We start from the raw sequence: 23,703 nt of genomic DNA on the forward strand, positions 1-23,703 counted from the left end.
AGAAGAACGTGATGGATTTCTACATGTAGGTTAAAGCCAGGATAAGCAAGTTTCACCCCTTGAAAATTGAAAATCCTTCTCTAATCGCTGCCTAAGTTGGCTCTGACACTGGCAGAGGTGCACAGACAGGGATAGCTCAACAAAGCCTCTGGATTTTAACAATGCTTTCTTTCATACAGCCCTCATGCCCTGAAGCGACTGACATGGACATTTTTGTTATATGAAGATAAACTTTGCTTATATGAACACTGTACTATTCATTACAAAGTTTTTTTTTTTTTTTTACAGGTGAATGATAAATAAAACACAGATTTTTCAAATGCAAGATTATCATAAATGTAAAGTGTAGGTCAAGCATTGCAAATGTACCGTGTGGCCTTGTAATGCATCTCCTCCCAGCGGCTGATGAGTTAACAATACTGACAGCAGCATACGACCTGTACTTACCTCCCGACCACAAAGCTTGCTCTTTAATTGAATGGTAAGCAGTTCCTCTTTGAACCGAGTGGTTAATGGTTTGTGTCCAGCCCTTGCCTTTCCATTCAATGGGCTGAGATGCCAAATTATTACAGCCTCTTACTAGGAAACGGCAGTAGAAACAATTAATATATAAGGATGTATTTGAAAAATGTTAATAGATTTGTTTTTTTAATAAACCTTCCATATGTTCATAATTTGCAGAATGAAAAACAATAAGAGATACTTAAAGCATGCATAATATATGCTGGACAATTATAGTGTTTAATATTTAATGGGATGAATTCATGGAGGCACAATAAATAATGCGACAGGCACTCGTAAAGCAATGCCATTTTAATATTTAGTTTTCTGTATTAACTTCAAATACACATTAAATATTAATTGAGCACATTTGTTGTGCTGTTGCATATGTTTGGAATTAGATATTAATGCACTGCACAGACGCACACATGCGGGTGTTGCTGTTATAATGGGGGTGTTGCATATAGACTCAGAAATAATCATGCCTGATTCCTAAAACCCTAAAGTCTGTGCACTTTTTTTTTATTATTCCCCTTACTAAATTTGACTATAGTGAATTCACACACATTCTTTTTCCATGATTATTATTATTATTATTACAATGATTTTCCATGGTTTGCCATGTTTTATTAATATGCTTTATAATGCCCCTCTGGGCTACACACTGCTTTTACTATACTTTGTTACACTTAACAATACTTCTGGGGCTCCCGAGTGGCGCATCCAGTAAAGCCTGGAGATCGCAGGTTCGAGTCTAGGCTATGTCATTGCCGACTGTGACCGGGAGTTTCCAGGTCACGGCGCACAATTGGCCAAGGGCCACCCGGGTACGGAGGGCATAGGTCGGCAGGGCAATACGCGGTTCACAGCGCACCAGCGACCCCTGTGGCTGATAGGGAGCCTATGGGTCTGCAGGGGAGCCATTCAGATCTGTGTTGTTCTCTGGCACTGTAGGTCTGGAGGCTTCGCTATGGATCTGCAGTGCAAAAAAAGACAGATTGGCAGGAAGACGTTTCGGAGGACGTGTGTGTCAGTCGTCGTTTCCAGAGTCTCCGGGGGGTTGTAGCGGGGTTAATAATAATACAATTGCCAATTCTAAATTGGGAGAAAAATTGGGGTAAATAAATCACTGGCTACAACTAAAAAATAAATAAATAAAATAATGGTTCTACTGTGAATCTTTTATAAGGGTGTTCATGATTAGTGCTAATCTTCAAAGTAAAAATAAAAAAAGTCTGGTAATCAAAACAATCCATAGCAAAAACAAAGGGAACTCAATCACAGGCCGTTAGTGAAGGTAAGACCAAACTCCCCTCTCCCGCACCCATTATTTAGGGATGTGTCCCTTTGAGGGACCTCCCCTCCAGATACCCTCCAGTGGAGGGGAGACATATTCCCCCACACTATGAGACCCTGGGGGAGGGGGAGGGGGAGAGGGGGATGGCGATGGGGAGGGTGTGGGACTGAGGGGAGAAGCTTAGTCCCCATTGAGCACGGTAGGTAGAGGTGGGGTGTTCCCAGGAGAGGTCCCTCCCACACTATTGAGGTCAAGGTGGAGGGGAGAGGGAGTGAGGCAAAGAGGACGGGTAGGGTCTCCCGCCCCACCAACTCTGGCCCTCGGGGCCCCTCCCCCTGAGACACGGGAGGTGGGGGAGGGGGAGTCCCCTCCACTCCAGGAGGGGGGGGACTCCCTGGGGGACCCCTCCCCTTGGGGAGGGAACTGAGATCTCTCCACCCCCTCCCCCTCTTTCATATCTCGACCAACTTCAAATGTTTCCAAAAGTTGAGAACATGCTCAAAAACACACACAAGGATTTTAAGCAGATAGTGTAAATCCCCTCTCTTGATTACATGTAAAGCAGGCTGCAGCAATGTGACTGATTGCACTGCTGCAGTGGGTAATGTAAGCCAGCTCCAGTACCAATGTTCACCCAGACAGACAGCAATTCCAGGACACCAGTGATTGTGTTTCTTTATCTTCTCTTCTGCAGCAGCTGCATATGTTAGACTGTTCTTTCTCTGAAGATTAGTGATACTGTCCACTTGATTTAGCACGTACACACACACACACACACAGTTTCCCTTCACTGTCTTCACGAGGGCATTGATGTCAACTCAGCTGGTTTCATTGGTTAGATGTTAGCTTTATGCAACCCAACAAAAACTCCTGTGTGTCTGAAAGCAGAGAGGAAAACTCCAGCAGTGCTAGTAACTGATAAGTTTTGAAAACAAAGAAAAAGATGTTAGGTAAGTTTTCGGTAGACTTCGATTGCAATAAGACAATGGACAGGTTCTGGACGGGTTCTAAGACTCTTATTCCTATCAGAAAATTGGCATTCGAGTAAAGGCTCATTTCAGTGACACTTCTCAACAAGGCAGCTCTATCAATAATCAGGACCAGAGGATCCCTCCCCATACTTAAGATGGGCTTTCTCAGAACCATTCACATAGACCAGGGGTGTGCAAGTGCTGCAGGTCCAGAGCGCTCCTGGTCGTATTCTACTTGCACCCTAAATTACCAGAACCAGCTCATCCTCCTTCCACGTCTCACTCATTTAATAATCTAATGAAGCCTCTAAACCCAGGAGGACCTCGGACCTGGAGGGCTGGATTTGTGCAGTTCTGATGCCCCTAGTGCTCGGTCCTGTCAGAAGTTCACTTGCGAAGGAAACCGGATCAATCTCTTAACCAGGACTGGGTGAAGATGCAGCTGGTTCTCTTTGAAAGTGACGGACGTGATCTCGGATCCAGTTTCACAACTCCGTGTCAGAACAGGGCCCCTACATCTGTACAGCGCTGACCTCTGACCTGACCCCCTGGTATAACAGACTTGTTTATCTTGGCAGTCTTGATGTCGTCAGTAACGTGAGCACTGGGACACGATACTCAGAGAGGCTGCAGGAGAGAGGGGATCATGTGCATTATCCAGTAATGGAGACCCCGGGACACACTTAAATACAATCGGACAACAGATGGACTTTTACAGGCCCCCAGGCAACACATGTATTCCTTTACATCTGACACTTGTATGTTTGTTGTATAATTCAAATGGAACAACTCCCAGCTCCAATTTGAGCGAGTTTCATTCCCCCTCCACGGTTTCATCATTGCTTCTCTGAATTTTAACTTAATTTGCTTTTCTAACCATACGGTTCAAAGCCAAACAAACACCTTGCCATTCAATTAAAAAGCCAGCTCTGTAGTGTGGTAGGTAAGCATGGGTCTTATGCTGATGTCAGTATTGTTAACTCATCAGCCACTGGGAGGAGATTCATTTCAATAACACAAGTGGGATCAGAGGGATATTTGCTCGTATAAATAAGCAGTGAGAAATTAATTTTAAAAGCTTTGTTGGTTTAAATTTCTTTACCATGCACTGATTTCCCTCCCTTGTTCTCCAATGTATTTAAATATACATTTTCAATATATTGCCATGTGCTCCACGTTTGTCTAAATCAAAGCCAGATTAAGAGACATGTCAGAAAGCTCAAGTTTTAGATTTAAATTAATAGCAGAGCAACGGTTTGTCAAGTATCCATCTTGCTTCAAAAAATAAATTCACCTATAAATAATTATATAAAGAGAGAGAATATTGTGAAAATCAGTTTGTGTCTTACACAGAAACCTATACTAAATGTTTTTACTGTATAGCTAAATAAGAATAATTAATCAATACAGCTAATCTTAATGTGACGTCTTTTCCATCTGGTACAAACTATCTGATACAAAGAAATTTCACATGAATGTATCACAATAATATCAGGGTCTACTACCTTATACATTACAATAGAATACGACATACCAATGCTCCTTAAAAAATATCAATTATATATATAGACACACACACACACACACACACACACACACACACACACACACTGTTAGATCAATTGAGCACAGTGCCATCAAGTAGACAGATTTGGTAATGCAACTGTGTGGCAGGAAGTTAGACTTGTCTATAGAAAAAACACGTAACTACTAACTAGATGACTACAGCTGCAAGCTTGTTTGAAGCTAAAGTCAAGTAGTAAACGTTTAAACTTTTAACTTTTAAAAAATCAAAAGAAACTTAAGTGACCAGATCATTCTGTATTGAAATATTTACACGCCTATGGAGAAGAAGCCAGGTAAACACTGGAAGCGATCCAATGATTGTATTGCTAGGTTTGCGCCTTTTCATTGCTTAGTGATATTTTCAGTTTATGAGTCGTTTCTGAACACCTGGCGACACGCCTTGATTGAGTGATTTAAGGTATTTTGTAGCCCCTTGAAAAATAAAAACGTTCAAAAGGAGCCTATGCATTGGTAAGCATGATAAAGCACAGAAGAGCATCGTAAAGCACGGGTGCGTGCTAACGCAAAGACAAACACTGAAAAGAGAACTGCTGAAGCTTTCGTCTCTCTGGGTGCCTGCCCATGTGCAACAGTCTTGTAAAAGAATGAAGAAAAGAAAGTGATGATGCGAGTCAGGGCAACTGCTGCCATCTGCTGGTGAAAGGTGTCCTGCCACAGAAGCATGAGACTCTTGAGTTCAGTCTGCTAACATCAGCAGCTTCAATGGGTACCAGTGGCAACTCCAGGATTCTGGAAGAGGGGAGGCGAAGGGGTGGCAAGCAGGCGGGCAGGAGTATTTTTGTTGCAGAATATTTTCACAGGTTTTTTTTTTTTTTTTTTTTTTTTTTTCTGTTTTTAGTAAACTCAAAATTACCAAGGTGACTTGCAATTTAATATTATGTATTCACTACCAATAAACTACATTCAAGAGTTAACTATTAAAATCAAATAGTTATCCAGTGCTCCCCTCTAATTTAAGTCAAATAGCTGTAGTTAATTTTTATAATGTGACCAAAATGAGTAATCAGTATTACTTACTTTTTATAAAGTATCAGCATCCTACTGGATTCGTATGTTGTGACGATTACAAGCAAACTTGTCCACAGCAGCGTCAAGATCCAATTGGTTTAGCCAAAGCACTTCCCACGGTAAGAAAGGCAAGATCAGAAAGAAGCTTAGTTTCGCAGATGTGTCTTTAAACGCATCATGCGTGGAAAGGTATGCTCAGCAAAAGCACTGGATGGAGGGAAGGTGATGGCAATGACACACAATTTGTACAGCTCTCGGAAAGCAATCTAGCCTCGGCTTCCATACTGTCCATGTCACATTTATAATGCTAAGCAAATGGTTTCAGCACAAGTGTTGAGAAAAATATCCCTTCTGGGATCCAAACTGCTATTATTGCTGTTATTAAGTGGTCAAGCTGACAAAGGTGTTTCCCTCAAAACAGTCTCTTAACAAGAGCACAGCAGATCCAGGAGAACAATGTGCTAATTATGTAGTTCCGGAAATAATTCCGTTACTTGGGTCCTGTATTTATATGAAACTGTTCAGCTCAGTTAACTTGTTAAAAATGTACAACGCCATGGAATAGCTCATAAGCTCTCAACACAGCAAAATAAAATAAGGAAATACATAAATTAGAAAATCCATAAGTTACAAAACAGTTCACTCGAATATTAAAGGTAGTAGGCACCTATCTTACTGCAGTTGTTACAAGTCGTGGATCCAGTTTTGTTTGGTCTGCATTCGCACTTCAACCAAATGCCGTCAGCACCGACAACGACTTACTGTGATTGGCTGTAAAGGTGACAAGGCTAGCCATAGAGTGGATAATGCTTTGCTGTGTGGATTTTTGTCACCGAGTAACTGAAGACATGGTATTCTGGGAGCTGTAGTTTTCAGTGTATGTTTTTAGGGGAAGCGGACAAATTTCAGCGGTGGCACTGTCATGGCAACCCCCCACCACCAAGTCGTAAACGGATCACGTAGCAATTTCGTTTCATGATTCATTGATATTATTTGTAATTATTATTTGTAATATTATATTGAAAACCCCCACCCTAATTTGTATCCATTTTATTAACTCCTTTTGCCCCGTACAGACACACCAATGGTTGATTTGTTGTTTTAACAAGTATTAATAACATTTGTTAATATACAGATTTGACAGTGCTCGCCACTGTTATTAATGTAATTTTGTTTGTTCATTCTTAGAAGCTAAGCAAGCCTGGGCATGGGCAGTGCCTGGATAGCAGAAGCTCCCCTTAATGTGTAAGGAATTACTTTTGAGCCGATTTTCAGTTAGAGAGCAAAGAACTCAGTGCCTTCTGGCAAATGACACTGGATCACACTACTACTAGCACACTTACAAGAATCCAAGGCAAACAAGAGCACCTCAAACGGGAAGCCTTTTAGGCAGCATTAAGGTGGGATTGGTGGGTGGGTAGCTTGGGGGGGATATTGCAACCCAAAGATTGTAGAGAGACAGACACTTTTTAAAAAAAAAACTTTTGGTCCATATAGTCTCTTTATTCACTTAACAATATTGTAACAAAACCTAATAGAATAATACACTTTTTGTTTCTCTGCTTCAGAATAAATGCAGATTAAATGTGTTTTATACAACACAGCTAGTCTTTGGTTTCTTTTAACAATACGAACAGCGACGAACGTTTATCAATGCTTGGATCGGCTGGTCAGGACCACGCGGAGGAGGAATTGGGTTTTGTTGGTATGATTTCCATTTCATTTTAAAACAGGATCTTGTCCGACGCTATGTTAAAGAAAGCTGTCTGTTTGCTTGACTTGCGCTCAGGAAGGCTGTTGCTATTTCACTTCCAATGAGTCAAAGCATGTCAGTCAATAAGGGAAGGAGCTGGTTGGTTAACGACAGGAAAGAAGGCATTGAAAGGGCGGGGACTGTTTCACTCTCTGGGTGAAATGACCAAGTAAATGCCAGATTACTTGAAAAGCCTAGAGTGGAGCCATACGTAATGTACATTTCAAAATTGCAAAGCTAATGGAGCTGCATGACATTGTTCCTCCCTCTTTGGCAATATTCGCCCCAAAAAAAGCATAATAAAACAATTGGCACTTCATGAGTTTTTTGTATTAAATTCCCTTTGATTCCTTTTATCGTTTAGATCACAGCGCCCCCCAATAGGGTGGGAGTACCATCAGCATAGCGTTGAGTTTCAGAAGAATGCAACTTCACAATATTTGTACTCAAGGAACCTACCTTAAATAAAATAGGATTGTGCAAAAGCTCAAATTTAAGGTTCCTGAAAAAGGAGACAGAGGCCAGAATCAAATCAAAGTTTAAGGCGCTGCTATAGCAGAGCCATCATTTTGATTTAATCCAGACCAGGAGCATTTATAAGAGATACAAATATTCAAATAGAAAAGCACACTTGAAAGCATACTGAAATACCAAGTCGTGATTGTTTTTTGTTTTTCTTTTCAATATAAATCCATGGATTACTAATTTTAATAAAATCTCTTGTAAGGCAAACAAACCCAGTACTCCACACTTGCATTAACACCAGATGGCGCTTTGTTGTGTTTGTGGAGGTAGAAAGGATCCAGTCAGTTCTATGGTGCACTTCTTGGGTTTGGCTTCTCTTTGGTTAGTTCTAGCACCATAGACATTACCTCAGAAAGACTAGATCTAAAAGACTGTCAAGGCTGTTGTCAGCAAAGGTTTTGGTTTGCAGTCCCCTCAGCATCTTCACTCCTTGTCCCATGTTTTAGTGCCATTTTCATTCCAAAAGTATTCATGATCACAGTCTTTCCCAAAGCTGGTTGGTAGGGTACATGGCTATAGTGTAGCTCTCAGCAGGGTCAGGCCTGGTCAGTACTATTGCTTATTGGATTGGGATCTGCTCTGATCTCAGAATGCTAAGCAGCAGCAGCAGCAGAGTCAGGCCTGGTCAGTACTAGTTCTTCTTGGATTGTGATCTCCATGGTTCATTAACCCCATCACCCATGGACTTGTCTGTTTCCAGGGAATGCAGGCAGTGAGAACACAGTGCACTTTCACTACTAAAACTTTGAGAAATAGAAATCTGGCTCCGTCTCTGCAGAAACTCATGTCCTAGATCATCTGAAACTTTGGTCACTTAGCAACATGCAACATTAAAGCTGGATTAGGGGTTTGATTGGTGGGTAAGGGAGGGGAGGGGAGGGTCAAATGACATTGTAATCCCCCTCCCAACCCCACCCCCCTCTTGGAACCTCCCCCCTGTGCTGGCCGCTCGGAATTTTCACAGTGCATGTGTCCGTCTGTCAGTCTCTACAGCATTCCGATGCTCTCAGGTTGCTTGATTCTCTGCTGCTGTTGCGAGACTCCCCCTCCCCCTTGCAGGCCCCCCTGGGAGTCCCGGTCCCCCCCAAACAGCACCAGCAAGGTCCCGCTCGACACCCCCCCGAATTCGAAGGCGAACGTCCCATAGAAGACGAGGATGATGAAGGAGAAGATCCACTCGCAGATCGCAGCGGCGTGCTGCAGCTCAAAGCTCTCCTGCACGAAGAACACGCCACCTAAAGGCAGGGAGGGTTAAGGAGCTGGAACATGAACAGGTTGGTATCCCTGTGGGTGTATGCTTTATATGTTAACAAGTTTATTCACTCCAGAGTAATCAGCAAGGCCATTTTTATTACCTTTATTATTATCATCATTATTTCCTTGGCTAGCAGTAACATACAACAGTGACCAGGTTGAGGTCAGTAGATGTACTACAACTACTTAGTGTTTATCAATGTCTTGCAGATGATAGGTTAGGATTGGTAGGTATGGGATAGGAGGTGAGACTGACAAAGACGAGTCGGGGTAAGTTCTGTGACAGTGCAATAGATAGTACGAGCTTGATGAAGGCAAGTAGGGTCAGTGCAGTAGGGGGTGGAGTGGAGGTGGTAGTGGGTGAAGTGTAGAGGGCAGGGAGTAGAGGGTATGGGAGCAAAGGGTGGATTGTAGTGGCTAGCGTGTAGGGGGTATGGGGTGGAGTGTAGGGGTTGAGTGTAGGGGGTATGGGGGTACAGGGTGAAGAGTAGAGGCTAGGGGGTATGGTGTAGAGAGTAAAGTGCAGGGGTATGGGGGAAGAGGGTAGAGTATAGGGGTAGAGGGTAGAGTGTAAGGAGTACGGAAGTAACGGGTGGAGTGTAGGGGTAATGGGTGGAGTCTAGGGGTAGAGTGTAGGAGGTATGGGAGTAAAGGGAGGAGAGTAGGGGATAGAGGGTGGAGTGTAGAGCTAGAGGGTATGGGGTAAAGGGTGGATTGTAGGGGGTAGAGTGTAGGGGGTATGGGAGTAAAGGGAGGAGTGTAGGGGGTATGGGAGTAAAGGGCAGAGTGTAGGGGGTATGTATGGGAGTAAAGGGAGGAGTGTAGGGGGTAGAGGGTAGGGGGTGATTGGTACACAGTGTAAAAGATACTCAGTACGAGTGTGATGAAGGCGAGCAGGGTCAGACTGCTGCGTAGGTGCCCCACTCCATATTCACAGCCAGTCTTGGCCAGGCGGTATGTCAGCGCAGACTGGAGACAAGCAAACAGCATGCTGGTGGGGAATGCAATGCCGGCACCTATATAGTGCAGCACCTTCGCATTGTCAACCTGTAGGAGACAGCAGAGAGGGGAGGGGTTACTGTAACAGGGGATTGCAATACAATTCAATATGATATAATATAATTCAATGAAATACAACTCAGTTCAACACAGCACAGTGTAGCACTGCTTAGAATTGCAGTGAGAGGAGACACGGCTACATCTAACAATTTCTCATGTACAAAAGCAAGTCAACCCTCCTATAATGCTCAGAAGTTAGCTATGTCTGTTATGTTTTGGGTCATATTGACCTGGTGCAATTCCAAACAAACTGAAACAGCTTGGAACTGATACAATATTTGTACTCTGGTATGTTGAAGAAAAAATTAGCATCTACTAGCCTCTGCCTTGTAGAGATTTGTATAAACCTGGTTTATAAGCAGCTCTTTAGATAGGTGCATACATTATAATAATAATAATAATAATAATAATCGATCATATTGATCTGAGGTATTATGTTTGTATACAAGACCAACTCCAAAAATAAATAAATAAAATAAATAAATAAAACACATCTCAAAGTTCCTATTTTCTGTTTATAAGTTTGTGATGAAAACAATATCCAGTCAGCACTCAAAACTGCAGAGTATAGTGCTCAGTAAGGCCCAGTGTCACAGTTGTGTCACTCACAACAACATCTTGCCCAAAAGACAGAGTACAAGGAGGTTAAGTGATTTGCTCAGGGTCACACAGTGAGCGAGCCATGATTTGAACCGAGGACCTCCTGGTTCCAAGCCCTTTTCTTTAACCACAGGACCACACAGCCTCCCTGACGCTGAAACTCTCTCCCTGAGCTTAGGTGGACAAGCGCTTGTGTTTTCGCTCGAGAACTTAATTTACCAAGAATATGTGGATCTGGCTTCCAGGAATATCCGACTGTAAGGGGAATCTGGAAGATGGGCAGAGGTGTGAGGAGTCAGAAGTGAGAGAGAGAGAGAAGACAAAGACAAAAAGAAAATGAAAAGGCAGGTGGCAAGAGGGAAGGGAAAGACTAATGCTCTCCGCTGACGGGGAACAGACGTGTGCAGACATGTAGAGGAATCCGAGTGGAGCTGGGGAATACCAGTGAGAGGGAGAGGGGGAGATAAGGAGAAGAGGTGAGAGAGGGGAAGAGGATCTCTATAGGAAAAAAGAAAGATTTCCACACAATATACTGCAGCCTGTCACCTCACTGGATGAGCAGAGGCATGAACACAGCTGCTCTGGTATTTCTGTTTGTGATATAGATTTCAGATACACAGGGGGGGTCAGGGGTCCAATGACGGTCTGCGTGTGCAGAGAACAGCCCCAGCGATGGCTGTAGAACAGAGTTAGGAAGAGTCCCACTTTCAATCCTCATTAAAAAAAAAAAAAGGATATTTCCCTTCCCAACTGAACGAAGCTTGTTCTCGAGCAGAAACACAAGCGCTCGTCCACCTGAGCTGAGGGAGAAGTTTCAATGTCAGGCTAGTCACCGCGACCGCTCGCCATCCCCAAGGATTCTGAGTATCTTTCAAGAATCCTGGGTCTCTCAAGCCAGCATGCAAGTTTCTTACTGAATCAAGCAGCCCGACCATCTCTGTCTGTCCCTGGTTTCTGAGCTCCTCAGCTGAGAACAGAACTGCAGCATAGACAAGGGCGGCTGATTCATCCTTTACACCAATGCTTTGCAGACTTTGCCATTCTCGTTTTAACAGAGGCTCCCTTGCCAAACAGATCACACTAGAGTACCAGGCAGCGCACTGCACACAGTGAGCTCCACCCAGCTCCCCACTGCTCGCTTTAACCTTTAGAAAAGATCACCATAGTGAAAGCATAAAACACAGTGAAGCCGTTCCAGGTTTTATTCAAGCTTGATTAGCCACAGTGTATAGATAAGAAGCTCAAGTGTCTCTTACTAAACGCATAGTAAAACCAGGAATGGATCAAACTGCTATGAAATGGAACTCTTATTTCCATCCCAGTACAGAATATTTTCACAAAGTTTGTTGTAATGGACAGGTGCCTAATGAGCCTGCCTGAAAAATCCTAACTGCTGGACACTGAACAAAATTCCTCTTTACCTCTGAACCCGCCTGCCCCATCTCTGTATATCTTTGCAGATACACCCTTGAATGTATTATAGTGTTTTTAAACAGGGGTAATCACCCAAGCTTTCCTGCTTGTTTTTTACCTGAAAGTTTCCAACGACGATGAGCCCGGCGGCACAGATCCAGCCAGTAGACAGAGCGGCGGTGTTGAGGGAACAGTTCTGGTGCTTCTCAGTGACATGGGCATAGCGTAGCAGCCCAACCACCATCACTGAAATACAGCAGAGGAACATCACTGAGACACAGGCAAGCCAGGGAAGACTCCTATTACATTCCAGGTTTTAATGCAAGCTTCATTAGTCACAGTGTATAGGTAACAAGCTCAGGTGTGTCTTATTAAATAAAACAGAGTAAAATCAGGAATGGATCAAACTGCTATGCAATGGAAGTCTTATTTCCATCCCTGCAAACAAAAGCAATCAGAACTAATCAGTGAAACATAGGCAAACAGAACAGGGTCACCAGAGAAACACAGGCACACAGGGGTGTCACAGAAACGCAGGCATGTAGAACAGGACACTGACGAAGTTACTTGTGCTAATAAGTGCTTTAATGAAGCCTTAGCACTCGCAACACTGCTAATAAAGAAACAAAAATACAAGCAGTCAAGGCAATCTCATCTTTCACTAGACTCCCAGTTATTCGAGATCACAGCCTGCTTTCCCATCTCATCCTGCCCATTTTCTCCTCGTGGGCCTGGCTGTTTCCATGCTGCAGGGCTTTGCTTGTTGGAATTCCTCCAAGGATATATTTTTCCAGTAATGGTACCACTTTCCTGCCAGCGTTCTGCCGAAATCCCCCATACAGACAAAACACAGGCCTGTGCACAGAAACACAGACTAAACAAGAGGCCCAGACACAAATACAGCACACCACAGCTGGGATACAAAACAAGGGCTTCGGGTGCAGTCAACAGTGACTGGCATCTATCGTACAGACATGCACAAATGTAGAGGCAACATACATACACAAGGGCAGACAGAGTCCTCTGTGTATTATATTCATAACTTTGAAACACTCAATCATAAAATTACAAAGAACATCTTCACAAAAAGTGAAGTTAATAAACCCTTAGACAAGTGAAATTACCCGCAGATTACGATCCACTGAATTCCCTGTGAAAAGGAAGATTCTTGGGAAGCTTCACCACAACTGGATATGAACCACATATGACATTTATGCTCTAGTGTAGATACATACACACAATTGTAAGTGTGTTTATCTGGCCTTGCTGGCAGTAGCGTGACTAAGCCTTGCCAAAGCCGTCATGTATAAGGCTCTGTATACAAAATCACTGTGAAACACAAACCCTCCACTGGAGATCTGGGGGGGGGGGGGGGTCTCCACTGGAGATCTGGGGGGTGGGGGTGGGGGGGGGGCGCTCCACTGGGGATCTGGAGAGACCTCCGGCAGACGTCCGGTCCGAATACTGTACAAACACCAGGGAGGGAATGTGCCTTTCAAAAATAGTTTTGTAATTTTTGGATCGCTTACCCTCGGCTCCTCTTACAACTTCACAGAAATATTCCTTCTGGGAAAAAAACTAAATACCTTAATAACTGCAGGTACCAGAGTTTCTGTTTGAGATCATGAAGAGTGCCTGGAACCGACATACTGTGGATAGTTTAAGAAAATCCCTCCCCCATGCAGCACAGCAGCTTGGTGCCAGCAGCTAGGCAGAGACAACAGCTTGTATTTTCAAAGCCTTACTCCAGTCTTAACTAACTCCTATTTTTTTTTTTTTTTTTTTTTAACAAGGTAAAACAACTGATAATTTTACAAAACCTCAAAGTTAAATATTTCCAGTTCTCTCAAGCGCTCTCAATGTCTTTTTGTAACATTAACATGATTCAGTCAAAGAATGGAGAAAACGCTTTGAATACACCTGCAGCTCTAGAAAAATCACACATTCTAGAAGTCAATTCATATTTTAAGCTGAAATCAGACATGGAGCGCCACACTTTCTATTGTATCTTATGGTCAAGAGGTACAAATGAACACATTATGGGACTGATCCTGGTGGGGACACAATCGAAAGACAGCATGTTCAGTCTAGCCTATACAATCAAAACTGCGGTCTACAGAAATGCTGTCTAGAGGGGTTTTGTCGTGTACAATCCTGCTTCACTCTGGGGGAGAGAAACGTTTTTACATAGGGCTGGGACAAATACCAGAATATTCAAACAATCACTGCTTAAAATGTATTCAGTGACAAAAACGACCATTCTCCTTTCTCCAATAGGGAGTTATTCAGGGCTGAGATTTACCGGAACGTCGATTGTATTTTAATGTTTTTTTTAAGCCTATGTTTGTTCCACCTCTAGAATGTTTATGTATTTGTTTACACAACAGTCAAGGGGTTAATAAAACAACTGATCAGTTCAAATCTCAAACACGGGGCTGCAGTTTTTATGGGGGTTTTAACTGATAAACGCAACAGTCATGATCATTCAATTCACTGGATTAATAGCTGCAGCTATTCAATATAAACGCCATACCAATTCCAATTAAAAACATTATTCCTTTTTTTATTTATTCTTTTTATCACGAATGTGTAATTGTCCTTAAACCCCGATTCACTGAAACCCTGGAAAGACAGGCGAGGCCAGTGAATTACCCATCTCGACTCCCTAGAATTTCCTTTTTTTTTTTTTTGGTTTGCCAGTTTCTATTTGCCTTTCTCTCCTGGAAGAGCTTCAACTGTTAGTGGAATATTGTTGTTGTTGTTCTGTTGAGTGGCCTCAACAACCTTGCTGACCCCTCAAGCGAAGGTCGCGTTTGGCCTCTCACCTACAAAGCGGCTGAATGCTCTTTCACATCCTCCTGTCTCAGAGTCTCAGGCGTCTTTGCAGGTCTGAATGTTGACTGAATAGTTTCCTCTGTGGTTTTGCACTAGAAGACGCTACACAACACTCGTGGTATAAGCAGAGCACGCCTCCTTTAGCTGCAGAGTCCTCTGGATCTCAGTTTAACACAGGTCCTCTCAGAGCCAGGTCACACTGAGCGCTCTGTCCGAGGAGAGGCAAGCTGCTGTTTTCATTGGCATGGCCCCAACAGTGCAGCTTTCACAACTCAGCATTCAGGAGCTACTGGAAATAACTCCAGCGAATCAGACACGCACACCATAATGTGAGCGCCTTTCATATAAATGCGAGACCCTGGAAGGGATCGTATGACCCGACTGTCCTATAGCCTTTAGCAATTCCAAAAACAGCTTCAGCAATATCACTAAGCGTGGCACTTTCAATATGAAGACCAGCTAATCATTTAGGGACTGTGATATATGGAGAGAACTGTAATGTTGCAAAAAAGAAAAGGGATGAAAATCAGACACTCCTATTGCATAGCAGCTTTACTCATTTCAGGTTTTAATACAGGTTTGATTGGCCCCAGTGTATAGGTAACAAGTTTAGATGTGTCTTATCAAACTCAATAGTAAAACCAGAAATGGATCAAACTTATGCAATGGGAGTCTTTTTTTCTCATCCCTTACGAAGGTCAAAGGTTAACAAGAGGTATAAATAAATTCTCCTCTTCCTTTTTTCCAATGGGAATTGTACTCCAGTTCTCCGTGGCTCTAGGACATCAAGATCAAAAGGGAAAACAAGAGAGGCTAGAAACAGCGCCTGTTATAAAACCCAGCTGATCCCTCCGGCTCTCAGTTACACAGCCCTAATCCACGACCTGTGGAATCAAACCAGCAGGCTCTGGCTAAACACAGCCTTCTCTAACTGGTATCAAGATAAACTTGAGAACCAAAGTGAGGCACAGACAGACGGAGAAGGGAGAGGGACGAAGTCAAATTCAAAGTGAGAGGGGGGGAGAGGGAGTGGGGAGAAAGAGGGGAGACGGAAGAGAGTTAGAGTGAAATTAAAAGCGAGTGAGGGAGAAGTGAGAGAGATGGAAGAGGTGAGGGAGAAGGGCGAGAGAGAAGGAAGTGTTTTGTGTTTTTACCAATGTGTTCGGGTATTTATTTATTTTTTTTAAATCAATGTGTGTCTCCGATTTCTAAACATTAAAACGGAGATACCTCACTCTGAGGCTGTGACTCGAGAGCCGATCGGGGGATGAGAAGCACAGAATTTGCAAAGTTACCTTCCTTCCCCACGACTGGAACGCGCATAGAAAAGCAGCTTCACACGCAAAGGGAAACGTAGCATTTGCCTGGTAGAGATACGTGTTAGCTGTGCTTTAAGAAGCACACAGCAGTAACCCCCGAGTGTTGTACTGGTCACAAGAAGACAACAGATAAAAATCACCCCATCTACCAATACATGCTGAAGATTTTATATCACACTAACCTGTGTGCTCCAAACTGGTTTACATGCTTAATACTAAAAGAAAGTCCCATGACAAAACATTTTGACTAGTCTTATCTCAATCAATGATTTATTAAAAAAGGCTTCTGATCAAAACATGTGTCAATGAACGTATTATTCTTTGAATAATTCTACGTTTACCAGTGTTCAACAGTTATGGATGATGCAATACATGCAGAATATAGACAAGATTTGGGAATCAATTCTTCAAACAGGTATCCTGAATCTGATTCTATTTATAAACCAGGTAAATGCATATTAAAGTGGTAAATGTACCCTGCCAGGACTGATACGACACCGCGGGGCAGAGCGAGGGCCGTGACAGGCTGACACTTACCCATGAAGGAGCCTGTGCTGCAGATGAGACTGAACAGGCAGCTCTCGGGGGGCAGGGTCCCACACTTACTGCAGGAGACAGAGACACGGTGCAGAGTTAGGAGCTGTCTGAAGCAGGAGTGTTCAACTCAAGGCTCAGGGACTTAGTCTGGCCCCCAGAACAGCTTTATTCAGGAGGCCCTCCGGAGTGCAGAGGCTTCCACTTGGGTGGATGGGATTTAAAAGTTTTCTGATTTGGGGTCTCAATCAATTTTGGGAGATAGCACCCCGACTTTCACCTGCATTTAAATGAGCGAACTTCAAATTCTCATCAACCCACTGAAATGACTCTTTTTTATGCTTTAACATACTTCACAATGCTTTATTATACTTTGTCATGCTTTCACAATGCTTTATTACACTGCTATGTTTGTACTGTATGCTTTCACAATACTTTATTATACTTTGCTATGCTTGTACTGTATGCTTTCACAATGCTTTATTGCACTTTGCTATGCTTGTACTGTATGCTTTCACAATGTTTTATTATACTTTGCCATGCTTTCACAATGCTTTATTACACTTTGCTATGCTTGTACTATGGGGAACGTTACAGTGATTGCTCTTTTCCATAAGGAATGTTTCTATTTTCACATTGCAATGATTACTGTTATCTACAGAGCTCCAGCAGATCACCTTTCACCTACTTCACACTCAGAGCAGAGGAAGTGCATGGAAGGAGTGGAGGAAAGGGGGGGGGGGGGGGTATTAACGCTTTCAACACTGCAGATATGATCTCGATTACAGGTTCACGCCCTCTGACACGGCTTGCTCAGAAAAGCCAGAAGGCTCTTTCAACCCTGAACTGCTGGTAACTTTCACCTTCAGGGACATTTTCACTGCGTCCTCATCATTGTGTAGTTCAACATATTTCTGATATGCATACTACTATGACTGCTGTTGCTATTATTATTACATACCTATATACTGTTTACTTATGTAGTAATATGTAATGTGTATGTTTATATACATACACACCTCTATATTATATATATGTGTGTGTATCACTCCTAATACCCTCCGGTGCCTTACCTGACCAGCGGGATGTTGTCTGGGGTGCAACAAAACTCAGGGCCTTCCTGCTCGGCTAGCTCCACCTTACAAGACAGGTTGTACACCCTGAAAGCAAGAGAGAGAGAGAGAGAGAGAGAGAGAGAGAGAGAGAGAGAGAGAGAGAGAGAGAGAGAGAGAGAGGGTCTCCTATATATTATATTGACTAATGTACAGGCAGAGTGACCCCTGCTCAGGGTGTCAGTGAGTCACCGCTCCAGTTGTGCAATGCCAGCTGTGCTTATGTCACTTCGCCCCACAGAGGACACTGAACAAACACGGGCTTGTTACACATCACCAGAAAAACAAAAAAACTCTCCCCTCCGCCAAGTCCATGTGTCAGGGCATAGCAGGCTCCCAGGCTAGCCTCTGTGTTTCTTCTAGCTGAAACATTAAAATACACCACTAAACCAGTTTAGAAAAACATTTTAAAATGGACCCACTCTTAACCATAACCCTGCGCCTTAACAAAAAATAAAAAATAAAGTAATCTTTGTAGGATTAAAAATGAGATCATTGAACCGGCACTTTTACTAGAAGAATAAAACAAAATTATGCAAAATTTATTGGCTCTAGCATACAATAATGAGGCATAATAATTAGTGGCATGGAAGGGACACTCCCCGTGGAAGGGACACTCCCCTCTACGAGGGGGTCTGTCTCTCAAAAGTTTCAGGTTAATCTTCTCGCTACCCAGTCATCACTCCTGCCTGACAATAAATGAGCAGCTAAGAGCCACACAGCATACGCCGAGGAATACGATTGCGTTCGGTGCAACATCAGTGGGACCGTTCCCATGACAGTCTCTTTTCCACCAGTCCCCAAGGATCTCACAGTATCTTTCTCTTAATGCATCCCAAATGCATGCACAGTTGAGCAGGCAAGCCTTTTGGCTAATGCCTTCATCACGGTTTTATTTATTATTTTATAGCACTAGGGAACAGACTGCATCAACCACCTATCCCAGGCATACCTCTACAAATAAGGTGGTTGATGCAAACCAGGTGGATCCCCCAGCACTGTAAAATGCTCTAATGAAAATCAAGCTCTGATTCATCCCGGAGGGGCACCAGCTGACGAAATCAAAACACACAAGAGTTTCGGCTTCATCAGTGTAACTGAACCGCATGAAGGAGAAGAAGAAGTTACTGTACCAGTTCTCCACGGGGCAGACGTGTTGATTGAACACAGCCAGGGCATATCTGGAAAGAAAAATACAGAAAAATATGAATACACAAGTACAGCTCTGTATATACTGTACAGCACTCCAGCACATCCAAAAATATATAATAAGTAGGAAACACTGAACACAGTGACTTAGTGAAGGGCTCTTACACCGTGAAGTACAGCACATGATTCTGTAGATTTAAGAGATGCAGGCAATAATACAAGCAACTTAGCAATTGAAGGGGCTCTCACTAAGCTGAATAGAAGAGGGGTTTGCAGCATGTACTGTTCTATACAGAGGACTTGAAGTTCTACTTTTATAAAAGCTGTGATTGTAATCCGAGTTAACGGGTTCCTGCTCCGACTGCAGACTGGTACACATGAAACCGCTCTTTAAGCATGCAAGACCAGATGAGATAATGTGCTTGCTAATGTTCAGCAGAGTGTCACCTGTTGGATTTAAAACAGTACAATGCGTTGGCTAGTATCTCTAGCACAACTGAATATGTTTTGCCTGAAATTATTAAATTGTACTGTATTACGCTGGAAAAAGTATATCAAAAGGGTATGTGCGACTGCCCTTATAAAACTTTACCATGGCATTCTTGTAGTTTTTTTTTTTTTTTAAATGCTTAAACTGTGCAGTTACCATAGTTTGCCATGTTTTTTTTAGCTTTTTTTTTATATGCTTTAGAATGCTTGCCTATGCTTTACCAGGCTTTCACTGTGCTTTATTACACTTTTCTGTGTTTTACTGTGGGAAATGTTTATAAGGCTCGACAGTGAAGCCCAAAGTTTCCCCAGGCTGTACACTCAGTGGGGTCAGAGCCTGCCAGGTCACTCCCCTGATTCATCACTTGCTGGACGATCACTGAACTAGCAGCAGCAAACCACCTGAGATTACCTTACTAACTTTAACTTATCACTATCTATCCCTTCCGTTATTGTAATTCCAACTACAACTACTGAAAAAAATAAGCAATACACAGCATGCAAACATGAGGACTGCAAAAGTTGTTTGAGAGAGCACACAGAAGGCTAAAACGACAACACAGTAAATGGAAACCGAACGTTTATATTTCATTGTCACTGTGGGAAACGGTAGACGAATTTGGATTTTTTTTTCTCATGAAGAAGCTACTATTCCTTCTCAGTGTACCCGAAGCTGGAGATGGATTGAGAAGCGAGTCCCTCTTTCTAACAAGAACTAGGAGCTGAATTACAGAATAGGGAATGTGGACAATCTCCAACTAGAGACAGAGACCTTTGTCTTTTATGACATGAGCCGGCATCAAGCAAGTTCAACTGCAGGGCTAACCACCAATTAAAAACATGCATCATTCATTATCTCTTAATAGAATATAGCTCACAGATCAGGTATGGAGCAGAACGCTAATTATCCAATGAGGAGGGTTCCTTCTTAGCTAACAAGCACTATAGCATTTTGAAAAACTCTCCCTGTTAAAACAAGACTATTGAAATGATTCTAATGATCCAATCAAAAGGAAACTCTTCAAAGGGTATGGGATGTTAATATCAAGGTTTATTTCTTACCACTTAAGTATCCTCTCACCGGTGTTCTGTATTTCTCTCTATCGGTCTTTCTGTTTAGCTCATTATTTGTCATGTTCGCTAACTATGACTCCAAAGATCGCTTCTGAAAAGACTCCTCAAAGCTGAGAGGGAAAAGCATATCAGTGTGGCAACCCCTTATAAACATCCCCCATATTAAAACCATAGCAAAGTGTGATACACACAGTGAAAGCATGGCAACGCATTGGAACATGAGCAAACCAGGGTAAAATCTCGATCGGCACTCCCAGTCTCCATCCTGAGAGGAGAGCGTGTCTGAACCCTACATTCCAGCTGGCTGTGCTTGTGCTTGGAAGCTGACAGAGACAGTTACAAAGGAGGGGAGAACAGAGGGTAGATTCCGCTACCTTCCTGGAAAACAGTGCCACAGGCCGGAGAGAAGTGAACTGTCACCACCTTTTCAGACACACTGTATGAACAGCAACAGCTGCAGCATGACACAAGATGTACGGCACCCGTACTATCCTATTATCGCAGCTTTGAACAAAAGTGCCAAGCAACAGCTGTGTGCAGTTATGAAAAGCCAGCATTGTTACCAACACACATCAGCTATCTTTATCGCAGTCTGTTTCTTTAATTTTTTGGTACTTTTTAAGATAAAGGCGCTGTAATTAAAATCTAATCCTAGGGCTAAAATCAATTCTCTTAGCTCTTATTAGCACCAGCAACATCATCACTGGTCCCCCTTTTAAAATCCATGTTCTTTCCTTATCACTGTCAGTCTACCAGACTATCGAGTATCTTCAGAGGCATGCCTGTGATTTATGATTGACCAGCATGACTTTGTCACCTGCTCTGAACCCTGCATGACAAAGCGCTGCACAGATGCAAATCAGAGGTTTATTATTATTGCTGGCAATTGAAGTGCAGCCGGTAGGTATTGGGGACGATGCAAGCCCACACAGGCTGCTTATTTACACACCAATTTAAAGACAATGCAATCGCCGTGAAACTAGGCTGCCACTTTGTTCTCTGAAAGATACACGATTTTTAAACCAGGGAAGCCCTGCTCATTCCTCACTACCACAACTGCACAGAACACCAGAGGATCCCTTCTAAAAAGTGCCTCTTAGTAAAAGCACAGCAAAGTGTAATAAAAGCACAATGAAAGCACGGTAAAGAATAAATAAGCATTCTGAAAGTTTATATATACATTTATTGACGTGTCAATGCGTGCCAACAACTGCCCCATCAATACTACGAAATAAAGGGTTCAGATTTCATTTAAGAGCTTTTACTACGTATTAAGTTGTTCCTTTCATGTTTTAGACTTGTAATTGGTGTTTTCCCCTTCTGAAATAGCCCACAACAATTTGGAGTAAAATGCTTAGTGAATCGCAGGATCTGTAATCCCAAGTAGAGGGAATGGCAACAGGAATCCCATAATAAGCAGTAGTGCAGCTGCTACTTTATTATACAATACTTGTCATCTCATTGTTAAATTCCCACAAGGCTTGAAACTCATGCTAGCCTTGCACATAGTCTTGGGTCAGAACTCCCTTGAATTAAATACCAGGGTCTGAGTGCTCAAAGCTCCTGGTTCCAGGTAACTTCAGTAATACCCGACCACGGTCTGAATGCAGGACTGGGTGCAGGGCTAGTGCGAGGTATCACCCATTGGAAATGTGACTGTGTAAAGTAAAGGCTGTGCTGCTCACACTATCCACATCCCGGTGATGGTGAAGACAGGCAGGCTGGCCGGGAGGAGCATCCACAGGAACATTGCCAGCCAGGGGGGCCCTCAGAGAAGGTCTACCTTCCCAAATATTCCTCCTTCTTTTCTCCCACACAGCTGGGGTTTTAATCACCATTGAATCCAGGAACTGGAGGATTTAATGCATAACCACCAGCATCCACCTGCAAACAACAACAGCAACAAATAATCTGTGTGAGGAGCTGTCTTCTACCCTGAAAATGAAGTCTTATTACTGATAGCTACTTTACTAAGTCATGGACTGGGAAATCTGCACAAAATGCTGTGTTAAAAATACACACAAGGCGTTTAAAGAACTACTAAACGGGTTCTACAATGCTTCCAGCTTCCAGGAAGAAAGTTCAAGACATGTAATCTAGAATACACAACTTTCTGAGGGACGTTTCTGAGCGACACGTTCAAGACACAGATTGTGTAAATTAAAAAAAAAAAAAAAAACATCGCAGCTGCGAGCAATGAAAGGATCATACCATGGGAAGCCTACACACACAGACAGGCATTTACAGAGTTTAAAAGAGGGTTCTAAAATCTAATGGAACCAAAGTAAATATTAGTTTACATACTGAAATAAAGTCCATGGTTTGTGTATTGGGGTGTATATTTGTGTTAATACCCGCCAGGTAAATGTAATGCACACTTTGTTTATTTTGTATTTATTGAATAGTTTTGTGATAATAATAATAATAATAATAATAATAATAATAATAATAATAATAATAATAATACCAGCCAGGTACCGAGATGGAAGAGTTAATTTATATAATTTGGTATCTGATTGGCACCATTTTGGTAAAAATAAATAAATAAATAAAAATAAAATAAAATGAAATAAAATGCGCGTTTTTGCAACCACGAACAAGTTACGAAAACAAGTACTGGAAAAAAACGTCCACTTCCAAGAAAAACAACCTAACGCGCAGTGTGCTATTATAACATCGATTCCACGCAGTCTGAAGAAAACCTTATTTTTTTCCTCCCGGAAAATGCTGTTGAATAAACGTGTTTAAAAGTTGTGCAGTGCCCGACAGTAAATGATTATTTTTTTTCTGTTCTTACCTTTTTATTGCTCCTCCGATTCTCCTTCCCAGAATGAAAAATAAAAAATAAACACACACACACACACACACAGTCCTCTCAGTTTGCAGCGATGCTGTTTTCTAAGAAATGCGTGCCTCTTTTCTACCCTCTGTCCACTTCAGCCAGTCAGTCTTTCCACATAAAAGCTTAATAAAGCAGATCTTCACAATCCTGCTCGTAAAACTAAACTCCAGTAAGCAAGTCTCAACAATTCGGGCTCACTGTGCGCTTTGTGGATGGCTAGTTCCTATTTGTAATTTGATTTGACGCCTGTGCTCTCTCTCCCCCTCCCTCTCTCCCAGCTCTCCCTTTTACCATCTCCATCGCTATCCCTATCCTTGCTTGAGCACACTGTCCTTCAGATAACTACGATATAACAATACGTTTATTGTGTTGAAATCTGCA

The 23,703-nt window shown here is 42.6% G+C and overlaps 1 protein-coding gene and 1 long non-coding RNA gene across 3 annotated transcripts; both read right to left on the reverse strand.

Moving 5' to 3' along the window:
• Positions 1-380: 380 nt before the first annotated feature.
• LOC121321976 lies at positions 381-6,107 on the reverse strand. The gene is made up of 3 exons (XR_005950991.1): positions 6,032-6,107; positions 5,374-5,474; positions 381-1,477 (listed from the first exon to the last, which is right to left on the reverse strand). It is a non-coding gene; the product is annotated as an uncharacterized LOC121321976 (long non-coding RNA).
• Positions 6,108-6,777: 670 nt separating this feature from the next.
• On the reverse strand, positions 6,778-23,576 carry LOC121321975 (transmembrane protein 150A-like). Of its 2 annotated transcripts, XM_041261361.1 has the most exons (8): positions 23,278-23,576; positions 22,166-22,364; positions 18,902-18,949; positions 17,730-17,816; positions 16,660-16,727; positions 12,087-12,214; positions 9,766-9,943; positions 6,778-8,877 (listed from the first exon to the last, which is right to left on the reverse strand). In XM_041261361.1, exons 2-8 carry the CDS (start codon positions 22,228-22,230, stop codon positions 8,630-8,632), a joined length of 822 nt encoding a protein of 273 aa, XP_041117295.1. In that variant the 5' UTR covers positions 22,231-22,364; positions 23,278-23,576; the 3' UTR covers positions 6,778-8,629. The 2 variants fall into 2 exon arrangements, with proteins under 2 accessions (XP_041117295.1, XP_041117294.1); XM_041261360.1 differs by lacking the exon at positions 6,778-8,877 and having other exon boundaries at positions 8,902-9,943.
• Between the last annotated feature and the right edge of the window lie 127 nt (positions 23,577-23,703).

Source organism: Polyodon spathula, chromosome 10, assembly GCF_017654505.1.
Source record: "Polyodon spathula isolate WHYD16114869_AA chromosome 10, ASM1765450v1, whole genome shotgun sequence".
In the NCBI taxonomy this organism is placed as follows: domain Eukaryota; kingdom Metazoa; phylum Chordata; class Actinopteri; order Acipenseriformes; family Polyodontidae; genus Polyodon; species Polyodon spathula.

What these genes read in the sequence shown, in the direction of transcription:
- LOC121321975 (XM_041261360.1), bottom strand. Translation starts at nt 22,230, where the DNA reads ATGTTCCTGTGGATGCTCCTCCCGGCCAGCCTGCCTGTCTTCACCATC. An exon ending in CAGCACAGGCTCCTTCATGG is followed by an intron (nt 12,215 to 16,659) that starts GTAAGTGTCAGC and finishes GCTGTATTTCAG; the next exon opens with TGATGGTGGTTGGGCTGCTA. An exon ending in TCGTCGTTGGAAACTTTCAG is followed by an intron (nt 9,944 to 12,086) that starts GTAAAAAACAAG and finishes TGTCTCCTACAG; the next exon opens with GTTGACAATGCGAAGGTGCT.